General features: G+C 39.7%; 1 protein-coding gene across 1 annotated transcript in view; it reads right to left on the minus strand.

Moving 5' to 3' along the window:
• Positions 1–14,413, minus strand: part of pomgnt1 (protein O-linked mannose N-acetylglucosaminyltransferase 1 (beta 1,2-)) — a 38,585-nt gene that overhangs the window by 12,088 nt on the left and 12,084 nt on the right. The window contains exons 7-15 of the mRNA XM_061976422.2: positions 12,315–12,413; positions 12,015–12,142; positions 8,410–8,480; positions 5,237–5,312; positions 4,965–5,048; positions 1,227–1,268; positions 805–863; positions 479–551; positions 201–329 (exon numbers count right to left, since the gene is read on the minus strand). Of these exons, the coding sequence (XP_061832406.1) occupies positions 201–329; positions 479–551; positions 805–863; positions 1,227–1,268; positions 4,965–5,048; positions 5,237–5,312; positions 8,410–8,480; positions 12,015–12,142; positions 12,315–12,413 (761 nt within the window). The remainder of the gene's footprint in view (positions 1–200; positions 330–478; positions 552–804; positions 864–1,226; positions 1,269–4,964; positions 5,049–5,236; positions 5,313–8,409; positions 8,481–12,014; positions 12,143–12,314; positions 12,414–14,413) is intronic.

The following is a 14,413-nucleotide window of genomic DNA, read 5'->3' on the forward strand; positions in this document are numbered from 1 at the left end:
CAATTGACCACTAAATGGTAACACCCCAATAAGTTTTTCAACTTGTTTAAGTTGGGGTCCATTCATGGTAAAATGTTGGTCATAAAGGTGGTACTTGGAGAGCCAAGAGTTTTCTGAAGTGTTACTTGGTGAAAACAGTTTGACAAGAATTAACTCTGCCAGACAGTAATGAGTTGACACTCAAAATGTATACAAAGTACCTTCTCAGGGGTTGGCCATTTTGGCTCCAGTTCATCCTTGTAGAGACTCTTTTTCAGGACCCAGCCCAGGCCAGGCATACTCTCCACTCTGTAGAGCAAGGCAGCATCCTCTGCTGTGTGTTCATAGCCCTGCAGAACACACAGATAATTACAGTTGGTGGGAAATGACTAGTATACCAGATGGTAGTGTTGTTGCACAGTAAAACGGTTGCTCACGGCAGCAACAAAATAAAAACACGCACACAAAATCAAAAAAAATATTGTGGGAGATTTCTCACCAGGTCATTCCAGGCTGAGATGCAATACAGGCTGTCATCCTCGTCCAACAGGTGGATGGTCTGACTCAGAAAACTGCAACAACACCACAAGAACTGGCTTGAAGAAATTGTATAGCTTAATATGACTTAATAAAGACAGCATGTAAAAAAACAAATCCACATGTACTGCCCTCTATTGGTGATTTGTACGTAGTCAATTACAAATGATGATGAATGCATTTATTGTTTTAGTTTCAATTCGGTCTAAGCATCAGCATTTTTAAGAATCAGCTTGTTATGACCCAGGTCTTTGTCTATGTTAAATGACAATATAAGCGCCAGCACACCTGAAGAAGTCAATGGAGATGTCCAGATCTTCTTCTAGCACAATAGCATACTTAGCATCCTGCAGGAAGTGGGGAAAAATAAACATGCAAGATCATTCATTTCATCAATCAAGTCACATTAAGTAATGCAAACAATTGTAGCACCATAGAACATTACCAAAAGAAAAAAGTATTGCATCCCTTTTTTTATTATTAGGTATGTTTAAAGACGGCAGGCTGAAGCCTATCCCAGCTGACTGGGGGCAACAGGCAGACAACATCGTGGACTAGCAGTTAATCATTAGACACACACATGAATGTTCACATCGATTTATCTATACCTGTAAGGAGCAGGAACGTAGCCCAGTAAAATGTGTTGCATACAGTACTGTAATGCAATACAGAGCAACAATTTCAAAATAAATACAAAATGAAGTACTCACTGGGTGAAGATTGAATGTTGCGGTCAGACTTGCCTTGTAGTGCTGAGACAGAAAGTAAATAAAACACATGTAGAGTAGATGTTTGGTAAGGTGAAGCCCATGCATGAATCTTCATGTAAAGTGAGAATTATAGCTGCAACGTTAAGTTCCGACGACAAAATTATTCGACAGTTGATCTATTAGTGCAGGGATGGGCAACCCAAAATGTTGAAAGAGCCATATTGGACCAAAAATACAAAAACACATTTGTCTGGAGCCGCAAAAAATTAAAAGCCATATTACATACAGATATTGTGTCATGAGATATACATTGAATTAAGAGGACTTAAAGGAAACTATATGACCTCAAATGTAGCTACAAATGAGGCATAATGATGCAATATGTACATATAGCTAGCCTAAATAGCGTGTTAGCATCGATTAGCTTGCAGTCATGCTGTGACCAAATATGTCTGATTAGCACTCCACACATGTCAATAACATCGACAAAACTCACCTTTGTGCATTCATGCACAAAGTTAAAAGTTTGGTGGACAAAATGAGACAGAAAAAGGATAAAACACGTCCTGGGAAGTCGGCGAAAGTTATATATGTAAACAAACTAAGGTAAGTTCAAGGACCGCCAAAATTAGTAGGACAAAACGGCGCTCGCCAAATACTCGAATCAGTGAAGCATGTTTAATATAAACAGTGTGATTTATAACAATTAGGGAGGCTTGTGTCATGTTTGTCCTCCTACAGAGAACATACTAAAACAAAAACAAAAAATTTCCCCCTCATCTTTTTCCATTTTTCATACATTTTTGAAAAAGCTCCAGAGAGCCACTACGGCGGCGCTAAAGAGCCGCATGCGGCTCTAGAGCCGCAGGTTGCCGACCCCCGTATTAGTGGATGGGTTGTTGACGTCATCGCGCATGTATCTAACCTTCTAAAATTGATTCAAGCTCATCACCTAAAATTAATGTATATTTTTAAATGGGGTTTTTTGCTACTACTTCCATCTTTCCTTAGTGTTTGTTTGTGTTTCACAACTATGTGTTTTTCAACCACTGTGCCGCGGCACACTAGTGTGCCGTGAGATACAGTCTAGTGTGCCGTGGGAGACTATGTAGTTTCACCTGTGTGGGTTAAAAATATTTTTTGCAAACCAGTAATTATAATCCACAAATAAAGTGCCGTTGTTGAGTGGTCGGTGCTGTCTAGAGCTCGGCTGAGTAACCGTGTAATACTCTTCCATATCAGTAGGTGGCAGCCGGGAGCTAATTGCTTTGTAGATGTCAGGAACACGTCGTGTGAGACGACGATAGTTTGTCGTGATCACAATATGTAGACGACAGCTGGAGGCAACGTGCAGGTAAAAAGGTATTTAATGCTTAAACCAAAAATAAACAAAAGGTGAGTGCCCTTAAGAAAAGGCTTTAAAGCGTATGGATGGCTATGCAGAACGAAACTAAAACTGAACTGGCTACGAAGTAAAGAAAAACAGAATGCTGGACGACAGCAAAGACTTACAGCGTGTGGAGCAGAGACGGCGTCCACAAAGTACATCCGTACATGACATGACAACAATGTCCACTCAAAGAAGGATAGCAACAACTGAAATAGTCTTGATTGCTAAAACAAAGCACGGTGCGGGGAATAATGCTCAAAGGAAGACATGAAACTGCAACAGGAAAATACCAACAAAACAGGAAAAGCCACCAAAATAGGAGCGCAAGACACTACACACAGGAAAACACCAAAAATCTCAAAAAAAGTCACGGCGTGATGTGACAGGTCGTGACCGTACTTTGAGACAAGTATAGTGATGCATGGTTGGTTATGGTTTAAATTCATATTCAACAATTGCGATGACAAGATTTTATTGTTAATATCAAGTTACATTTTTTAATGATTTCTGCTGGTGGTGTGCCTTCGGATTTTTTCAATGACAAAAAATGTGCCTTGGCTCAAAAAAGGTTGAAAAACACTACTTTAGTTGACAGAAAATTGGGCCCTATTTATTAACTTTCTTGGAGGGGTTTTTTCCACTTATCTCCAAAATCTAAACAATGGAATAGATCAACTGGCCTCTCAACGTAATTGACGAGATCTTTCTGATAAGAAGCTATGGTTCGGGAGAACCTGCCTGTCCTGACGGAACCTTCGAATTTGGAGACACGAAGGACTCATGGGAGCTGGACAGGACAGCCAGGTTGGGGACATCTCTGCGCTGCTGACCTGTCTCCGCTCGGGATGGTCTCCTGCTGGCCCCACTATGGACTGGACTCTCACTATTATGTTAGATCCACTATGGACTGGACTCTCACTATTATGTTAGATCCACTATGGACTGGACTCTCACTATTATGTTAGATCCACTATGGACTGGACTCTCACTATTATGTTAGATCCACTATGGACTGGACTCTCACTATTATGTTAGATCCACTATGGACTGGACTCTCACTATTATGTTAGATCCACTATGGACTGGACTCTCACTATTATGTTAGATCCACTATGGACTGGACTCTCACTATTATGTTAGATCCACTATGGACTGGAATTTCACAATATTATGTCAGACCCACTCGACGTCCATTGCATCCGGTCTCCCCTAAAGGGGCGAGGTCACCTACATCTGCGTTCCTCTCCAAGGTTTCTCATAGTCATTCACATCGACGTCCCACTGGGTTGTGAGTTTTTCCTTGCCCTTATGTGGGCTCTGAACAGAGGATGTCGTTGTGGCTTGTGCAGCCCTTTGAGACACTTGTGATTTAGGGCTATATAAATAAACATTGATTGATTGATTGATTGATGGATGGTCGTGTGCCTGGTGATTCTTTCAGTCGAGGACGTTCTAGTTGGAATCATGACAACAGGACATCTGCTGATAATAGTAAGCGTTGCTCTGGTGTATCGACAATTTCTAAAGATGCTGGAAGCCATTCAAGGTACCCTAAAGCAGCCGCAAATGATTGAAAGACCGGCAGAGCTGTAGGCACTTTTGTGGTTTCTGGACTAAATTGAAAACTGCATAACATTTTGGAGAAGCTGTCTTCTCTGCAAGGTGAAGTTATGATGCATTTGAGGACCAGGCGTGGACAATTAGAGTAAAACGTTTACATTTGTTTTCTCTCGCTCAAACTTCTCAAGTTTATGGCCACAATCCTTCTACTATCCAGATGATTAATAATCTAGAATGAACTTTTACTAACTCAGAGGCGATGGAGCAGCTCACCGGCTCAATATCTTACCATAGCAGCATGAGCTACTTAGCTCTCTGTGATCACGGCGCCGCTTAAAATAGTTTGTCTGCGTTAGCGCATATAATAATATCGCTAATACGTGGTCAATATTCAGGTCACTAAATGCAATTGGAGTATTGTTGGCAGGATTTTTAGAGGGCTTTAGGGGCGGAATAGTGTACTTTCATTAGCTACCTGGTACTTGCAGTGTTTTACGAATTAGAATGCATATAAAATAAAAACGTGTTCTTGTCTTTCATAGGGATTGTGAATGATTGACAAAATTCACAAAAAAGTGCAGTTCCCATTTAAATCCAGAGATAAGAGTGATTATTTTTGCCATCCTTAATGATTGTTTTGATAGTCAATGACTAATTAACTATGAAAAGAGTGCCAAAGCATTTATTTCAGTCTGCGTTTTAACATTTTATTTTTTTTAATTATCGCGTATTCAAAGGAGTCTCAAAAAAGAAAAAAGGTAGGATAAACACTTTCACACACATTTTACCTGAGATACTCGAGCATTCTTGATGCTGATTGGTGTGTGCTGAACTCCCTTCAGTCCAAACAGTTCCACCACATCCATCGGCTCCTGCGACGTTCAAACACACACAGATCAGGTCAGTACAGACATTCACACAGCTACCAATTGGGTTTAGATGCACTTGCTGTAAAATGTATAGTGTGTTGTGTATTTGAATAATTGTATTCATTCAATAGAAGAGAGTGGTCTTCAAGTGAGGGGGTAAAAAAAAATGACAGATCAAAAAGGTAAGATACCTCATAATATCCATCAATGAAGACTGTGACCATCTGTGGGTTAACACCGTGAGCTGAAAGGAGAGACCTAAGCATCCTGAGAAAGATGACATGAAATAGTATTTATATATGGTTGAGGTTAGACAAATACTGTACGCTCATGTCAGGCAATGATGTATTTGAATGATTAAATAACTTTTATTTGGAATTTTCTGTCATTTACACAGGATCAAGCTCAAGTATACACGGAGGTAGTGATGTGCGAGTCATGAACGAATCGTTCAAAACCTGCAAGTTTTTTTTACTGAATCAGCACTCACGCTGTCGTCGCCATTAACCCGGTCAGTCCCTGCCACACTAGACAATTAAGAGAATACGCCATGTAATCAACTATGCCCCTTTTAGTATAACTGTGTTTTTATAAATGTATTACCCACATAGAAATAGGTTTATTGCCTCAAATCAACTCTTCTTTCCACTTCCTTGCTTGACAGAAACTCACTAAATCACATATACTAAGTGAACGAACTATGAAGTGAACAATGGGTCCCACTGAATCATTGTTCATCAATAAACAATGATTCCCTGACACTCACTCACTGGTTATTGGGGGCGTGGCCATTGACGTCAGCTTGTCAGGAAGTAATCATTGAATCATTGAAAACCGAATTTGCGTCTTTGTGAGCCTGATGTCCTCTGTGTTATTTGATTTAACCTCTTAAGGCCCAAGCTGTTTGTTTACATACATGCTTTTTTTTTATTTCTCTTTGCTATTTGGGTTTATTGGACCCTAATTAGAATAAAAACTAAGAATCATCTTTTGATATGATGTACTTAGTCCATAAGTACACAAATGTGTACTTCATGTTTAGTGACATGCTAATTCCTATTTTTACACTTTTTTTTTCCAAATTCCATTGTATGTTATACTCTTCTGACACCACCAGATGGCAGTATAAGTGTCCACATAAGTGGCCATAAGACCCCAATTCAGTAGTGTACACAATTTTGGAAATAGAGCTAAAAGGTGCTGTCCACGCATGTGGCCACCAAGCCTTTAGAGGTTTTTAATATTGCAATGTTAAATGTTATTGTAACCCTGTACTATTATTCTGTTTGTTTTTTGCATTTAGTTTTTGTTTTGTCCAGAGAATTTGCTGTGCTATATGCCACCTTTTCACCAGAAACGGGCGCAGTCGCACCAGTTTTGCCGACACATTTAGAAAGACTTTTATTTATCCCACAATGGCGATATAGCGATCCCATTCACTTTGCGTTTATATTATTAGTAGTTGCATGAGGGAACCACACGCAGAGACAGAGACATGAGGAGTGGTTGGCAAAAACTACAAAGTCGTTAAATGTTGCAACTGTGGATCTAATTAACTGAATATCTTTAATAGTTTACACAATTGTAGAATCAATACTACCACCTCTAAAGTGCAGCATTAACTTTTGCGGGTGTTAAAAATGTCGGTACTTGTTGATTTGTGCATGTCCCTCCGTACGTGTGCAACGTTCTGCACATGCGCTCTGTGCTGAGTGAATCAAGTGAATCGAGTCGGGGCGAGCCTTAGCGTGCAGTAACCATGTGCAAGCGTTTACGCATGCGTTGTGATGAGTGAATCAATTCACTTTTTCAAATGGAACACATTTGTTTTTCCTCCTCAAACACCCTATTATGACAATGTGAAAAAGTTTTAGTTTTTTTTAAATCTAGCAAAAAATATTTATTCACATCCTTTGTTCAATACTTTGTTGATGCACCTTTGGCAGCAATTACTGCTTCGAGTATTTTTGAATACAATGCCACAAGCAACCCCACAGCATGATGCTGCCACCACCATGCCACACTATAGGGATGGTATTGGCCTGGTGATGAGCGGTGCCTGGTTTCCTCTAAACATGATGTCGGTCATTCCCGCCAAAGAGTTCAATCTTTGCCTCATCAGACCAGAGTAGTTTGTTTCTCATAGTGTGAGAGTCTTTCAGGTGCATTTTGGCCAACTTTTTTTTTTTTTTTACTAGGAAATGGCTTCCATCTGGCCACTCTACCATACAGGCCTGCTGAAAATATGTTTGTTCTTTAGGAAGGTTCTTCTCTCTCCACAGAGGAATACTCCAGCTCTGACAAAGCGACCATCTTGGTCACCTCCCTGACTAGACTAAGATGAATGCAGCAATGTACAGAGACATCCTGGATGAAAACCAACGCTTCCTATCAAATCCGATGGAGCCTGACTGGTGCTACAAAGAGGAAAAGATAGGTGTGCCATGCTTGTGGCACCGTATTCAAAAAGACTTGAGGCTGTAATTGCTACCAAAGATGCATCAACAAAGTTTTGTGCAAGGGCTGTGAATACTTATGTACATGTGATTTTCTTTACTTTCTTATTTTTAATACATTAGCAAAATGTTTTAAAAACCTTTTTTTAAGATTGTCATTATGAGGTACTAAGTGTAGAATTTTGAGAAAAATGCATTTATTCCAGTGTGGAATAAGGCTCTGACATAAGAAAATGTGGAAAAAATTAATCGAATGCACTGTATTTAATTAACCCTCACTAACATTTGGTTAGATACTTATTGTGGCCATCAACAAGGTTCTGGCATAGTTCTGCATGGATATTTGACCACTCCAGACCGTGACACACACCTGGGAAAGCGCGTATTCACATAGTTCATCATACCTGTGTGTTCCTAACTTCCTTCTATTTACCGGTATATTATTGTACAATTACAGTGTGTGCAAATACAGGCTGCTGTATTTTCCTTGCTTAGCCAGCCCTTCAAGGAATTTGCGATGCCGCTATTGCGCAAATTTAACCAATTCCTGTGAATTATGCAAGGTCTCGCAACTTTGTCCAATGCCCGCCATTTTTGCCTATGGAATTTGTCTCAATTGTTTGTTTATTGTGTAGAATGTAGACAAAGTAGGAGCAACAGCGTGCTTCTACTTTCTGAAAAAGCGGCCGCAAATTCGGGCATTTTAGGCCGCGAAATCCTGTAGGGACTGTTTCGTGTTAGATTTTGAGTCCATTTTCTGCACAAAAACAACGTTAAGTAATCATATTCCAAAACTGCACTTAGTATATTGATACGTGGCAATGGAGTCTATGCTTCATAACCATCGAGCTCTGTAGCAGAAATGTTTTGTGGTAAAACAAAGTTGTGCATCAATGAAAACAACTTACCGGTAGAGATAGTTGGGTCGGTTACCAGCGATGACTGCTACTGGTACATTGAAGACGTGGTTAGTGGGCAGCTAAGGGCAAGAAAATGAAGCCAGGAATTAAAACATGTAGGTTTCTTAGCAATAAATAATCAAGCTATACTTTCCAAAGATTTCATTTCATAATTTTTTTGGGCCTATAGCTTAATTTCTATCAGCATTTGATTTTATCCTCAAGACACCAAAACAAAAACAAGGTGATGTGGATAATCAAACAAAAAATGTACCACTAAATCTAACTCTAAGCAGTACAGTAGCAAGATTTGGACATATATACAGTATAAGCAGAAAAAAAGTAGTAAAAGTTCTGTCCTCTTCGACTCCTCTAATGACGAACGACATGATGTATTCGACATAGTGCACGAGGTTAATGCAGACAACTACAATAAATGTCATTGACTACTGTTGCGTCTGACCAGTCTTCCTCTCAGGGAATTAAAGTCACTGGTCAATCCCAAATTCTTTCAGATGACATATATGTTGAGTAAAAGGACCATCAAGACAGAATAGGAATATTATCAAGTTTTACTAAAGCTTTAGGAGACCAGTCCTACAGTGCGCTAATACCAGCATCTAGAAGAGGTCTGAAAATCAAACGGGAAGAGACAACTTATTGAATACGAAAACAGCCCCCACCCTGCCCAGAAAGGAATACAGCCTCTTTGTTCTAATACTGATAAGGTAAAAAGGGAGTATGCTATACTCCCACATTCCAACCCTTCAAGGTAAAGCACAGAGTTTACTTGCGGACATAAGATACAAGCAAAAAGAGTACAAATGGGAAAATATTAGCTGCTTTAAACATGACTATGAATAAAGAAATAACTCTTAAAAATATATGCATTCTCCACACTACAAACTAGGGATGTTCCAATCAGGGTTTTATGCGGTCCATTCCTATAACCCGTCATCCATTAGTGGGATCACCCGATACCAATCATGTATTATTCTAATCGCAATATAATCAGGAAAACAAAACTTAGGAATGCAGTATAAAAATATTTAAACAATTTCATTATTTACTTGGATTTTTTTATTTGTTTGCTCAAAATAAAGATGAACTAAACCAAAACATCTACTAAGCTTTAAAATCCTATGGCTTTTTGCCCTCAAAGGCTTCATGTGTCCAGGGAGTTATTCCCTGAGTTTGTCGACATTGATAAAAACGACAAAAAAAATGTGTAAAATAAAAATATGGAACACTCTAGTATCGCTGATATACTGATACTAACCCTATTATCAACACTACCGCTGTATGGATCGATCCGCCCTCCATATTTGCCAACCTTGAGACCTCCGAATTCGGGAGATTGGGGGGCTGTTGAGGTGGGCGGGGGCGGGGTTAAGGGGGGAGGAGTATACTTATAGCTACAATTCACTGAAATTCAAGTATTTCTTATATATATATATATATATATATATATATATATATATATATATAAATAAAATAAATACTTGACTTTCAGTGAATTCTAGCTACATATATATTTATTTTATTATATATATATATACATACATATATATATATACATATATATATATACATATATATATATATATATATATATATATATATATATATATATATATATATATATATATATATATATATATATAAATAAAATAAATACTTGAATTTCAGTGTTCATTTATTTACACATATACACACACATAACACTCCTCTACTTATTGTTGTATTTGAAAGTGCAATGCTTTGCAGCCAGTAGCACAGCCTTTGAAGGAGCATAGGTATGGGCAGCATCTGTGAAAGTTAATTTGCAGGCAAGGAGTGAGTTTAGGGTTGAATCGTCTATCCTCGTTCTATTCTCGGTCACTTGTCGTCGCCATGACTGTCTCTTCTTCGTCTCCTTCTTGTTGTGTGCGCAGTTGTGCACTCTCCAAAAGCCGTAGATGTTATGACGTGACTGGGCCGGCACGCTGTTTATATGGAGAAAAAGCGGACGTGACAACAGGCTGTCCTCACTCAGGTCCGCATGGACCTGGAGGGGGCGTGCCTGTTGTCCGGCTGGAAATCGGGAGAAATTCGGGAGACTGGTTGTCCCGGGAGATTTTCGGGAGAGGCACTGAAAATCGGGAGTCTCCCGGAAAATTCGGGAGGGTTGGCAAGTATGCCGCCCTCCCCTTACTGGCTGCTACACATCAATAGAGCACCTTTATATGATCCTCTCTAGACTTTTATTCATCTACTTGTCAACATCTACCTGTTTTCTGCTGCAACGCGCTTGCATCTACACAAAACACTTATTTTTTGTGCCGTTTCCAGCTATCTTAGCGGCTTGTTTAGTGATTACCGGTAGTATGCCTTCTTGCCTGCTCTTGTTTGCTCTTAACCAATGTGTGACATCTTCAGCCTCCAGTGGTAATGATACCCATAAGAAATGTAGTTTATTTTCCGCAATGTAAGCGATTATTAACTTATTGGAGTGGTTCTGCACTGTTTATGTGCATATGTAAATGTGGAAATACTGTCAAAGCGCTTTGAGTACCTTGAAGGTAGAAAAGCGCTATATAAGTATAACCCATTTATCATTTATTAATTTATATGCAGTTTGCTGCAAGCCGCCTCTGTCAGCTGGGGGACCAAAGATTGATACAGTATCAGCCACATGTGATAGGCTTTGAAAGACATTAATTGGCAGTGGCCGATCACATATTTGGTCACGGAAATCTGCCAATACTGATTGGTGGACAACCAATTGGCACGTCCCTTCTACAAATTCTTACTGTTGTACTTGTCTGCGCCCTTGTACTTAACTAAAATTAAACCCAAAGTGTGGCCCACAGCTCTTAGCCTTTTCCCCTATGGCAGGGGTCGGCAACCCAAAATGTTGAAGGAGCCATATTGGACCAAAAATACAAAAACAAATCTGTCTGGAGCCACAAAAAATTAAAAGCCATATTACATACAGATAGTGTGTCATGAGATATCAATTGAATTAAGAGGACTTAAAGGAAACTAAATGACCTCAAATATACCTACAAATGAGGCATAATGATGCAATATGTACATATAGCTAGCCTAAATAGCATGTTAGCATCGATTAGCTTGCAGTCATGCAGTTACCAAATATGCCCGATTAGCACTCCACACAAGTCAATAACATCAACAAAACTCACCTTTGTGCGTTCACGCACAACATTGAAAGTTTGGTGGACAAAATGAGACAGAAAAAGAAGTAGCATAAAACACGCCCTAGAAAGTCTGAGAAAGTTATACATGTAAACAAACTACGGTGAGTTCAAGGACCGCCAAAATTAGTAGGACAAAACGGCGCTCGCCAAATACTTGAATCAGTGAAACATGTTTAATATAAATAGTGTGCTTTATAACAATTAGGGAGGTTTGTGTCATGTTTGTCCTCATACAGAAACCATATTAAAACAAAAACAAAAAATATTTCCCCTCATCTTTTTCCATTTTTCATACATTTTTGAAAAAGCTCCAGAGAGCCACTAGGGCGGCGCTAAAGAGCCGCATGCGGCTCTAGAGCCGCGTGTTGCCGACCCCCGCCCTATGGCAATATACATAAATAAAGTGTATCTTACAGGTTCTGGGTTAAATTCAATGGGTGCTGGGTCTTTGCAACTGCAGATACTTCCGTATCCTTCCACTTTGCTGCAGAAGAGCTTCCTCCGCCTGTTCCACTCCGTATCTGCCCAGTGGCACTCTGCCTCTACAGAAAAAACCATCAAATCCAGAGTTGGTCGTAGTTCACAAATAAATAAAATTAAAAAAAGCTTACTCTTCAGCATACATCAAAGACGGCATTAGAATATCTACTTAATGTGATCTAGTCCTTTACAGTCACATCATACAGGTACGTAATAATCAGTGTTGTGTGTTACCTTCAGAGGCAGTGAGCTGCACCTCCGTTTTAAGAAGTACTGGATCACCCCAGGTGGAGAGAGCAGGAGACTTTGAATGCTTTTCGCCATACACCTGACCTACAGATTCAAAACGCAAGGCTCGTCAGTCGAGAGTCAAGACAAAAAAAAATGTCACTCAACAGGGAACTACCAGTGATGGGTAAATGACACCTCAGTGAATGAATGGCACATTCACTAGCTGTATTGACATTGTACTTTAACTGTGTTGGTGTTTTTATAACGGTCATACACCATTAAAAAAGTCACTGCATTTTTTTTAAACAAATAGTTGCGCTGAAATCAGTCACATGTTCTTTTATTTAAAGTGACACACACATCGAGGGACGCGGTATCACCCCTTGTGTTTATATAAGGCTTTAGTATCAATTGACCCGTCACTAAGAAACACACCTGTAATACTAGTGTCGTCAAAAACGTGAATGCTGGCCTCATGTGTGGATACTTTTCAACCAAGCAAGTTATTGATCAGTGACGACATGAGGGTTGAACTTAATCGTGGTGTGCGAGCAAGGCCTTTGGTGCATGTTTGTATTTGTTGGGAATAGAGATGATATTATCGGCCTGCCGATATTATCGGCCGATAAATGCTTTAAAATGTAATAACGGAAATTATCGGTATCGGTTTCAACCTGCTGATTTTCCCGGGAGACTCACGAATTTCAGTGCCCCTCTCGAAAATCTCCCAGGGCAACCATTCTCCCGATTTCCCACCGGACACATTATTGGGGCGTGCCTTAAAAGGTACTGCCTTTAGCGTCCTCTACAACCTGTCGTCACGTCCGCTTTTCTTCCATAAAAACAGCGTGCCGGCCCAGTCACATAATATATGCGGCTTTTACACACGCATAAGTGAATGCAAGCATACTTGGTCAACAGCCATACAGGTCACACTGAGGGTGGCCGTATAAACAACTTTAACACTGTTACAAATATGCGCAACACTGTGAACCCACACCAAACAAGAATGACAAACATATTTCGGGAGAACATCCGCACCGTAACACAACATAAACACAACAGAACAAATACCCAGAACCCCTTGCAGCACTAACTCTTCCGGGACGATAGAATATACACCCCCCGCTACCACCAAACCCCCCCCGCCCATCTCCTGAATTCAGAGGTCTCAAGGTTGGCAAGTATGCTCTACAACAGGGGTCACCAACCTTTTTGAAATCAAGAGCTACTTCTTGGGTACTGATTAATGCGAAGGGCTACCAGTTTCCATCCATCCATTTTCTACCGCTTATTCCCTTTGGGGTGGCGGGGGGCGCTGGAGCCTATCTCAGCTACAATCGGGCGGAAGGCGGGGTACACCCTGGACAAGTCGCCACCTCATCGCAGGGGCTACCAGTTTGATACACACTTAAATAAATTGCCAGAAATAGCCAATTTGCTCAATTTACCTTTAACTCTATGTTATGATTAATAATTAATGATATTTATCTTTGTGGAAACACTGATCATCTTAATGATTTCTCACAATAAATATATATAGAAACAGATAAATATCAATATGCAACACTTTTTTATATTTTCTCTAAGTGCACATTTTTCAAATTGAACATTTTCTTTGCACCATGTTTGTACAAATAATAACTCATGTAAAATACAAAAGTCAACTCTCAAATTTTTAAATAAATCATGTCACACTTTGAACTGGACACCAAATCTGTTATCTGTTTCTTTGTCAGTTAGTGAAGACCAAGTCTTTAAAATATTTTCAAATTCTATTTGAGTTTTGTCTCTCTTAGAATTAAAAATGTCGAGCAAAGCGAGACCAGCTTGCTAGTAAATAAATAAAATTTAAAAAAATAGAGGCAGCTCACTGGTAAGTGCTGCTATTTTTAGAACAGGCCAGCGGGCTACTCATCTGGTCCTTACGGGCTACCTGGTGCCCGCGTGCACCGCGTTGGTGACCCCTGCTCTAGTATACTCTGGACTGAAGCTGTTTGCCTTCATTGTTTTTGTAGCTGTTGTTTTGAGGCATGTTTAAAAACAATAATGCACTTTGTGAAAGTCAAAGTATAGTATTTCCCATAGTTGTAGTGGGTATC

The sequence above is a fragment of the Nerophis lumbriciformis genome, linkage group LG14 (genome assembly GCF_033978685.3).
Source record: "Nerophis lumbriciformis linkage group LG14, RoL_Nlum_v2.1, whole genome shotgun sequence".
Lineage (NCBI taxonomy): Eukaryota > Metazoa > Chordata > Actinopteri > Syngnathiformes > Syngnathidae > Nerophis > Nerophis lumbriciformis.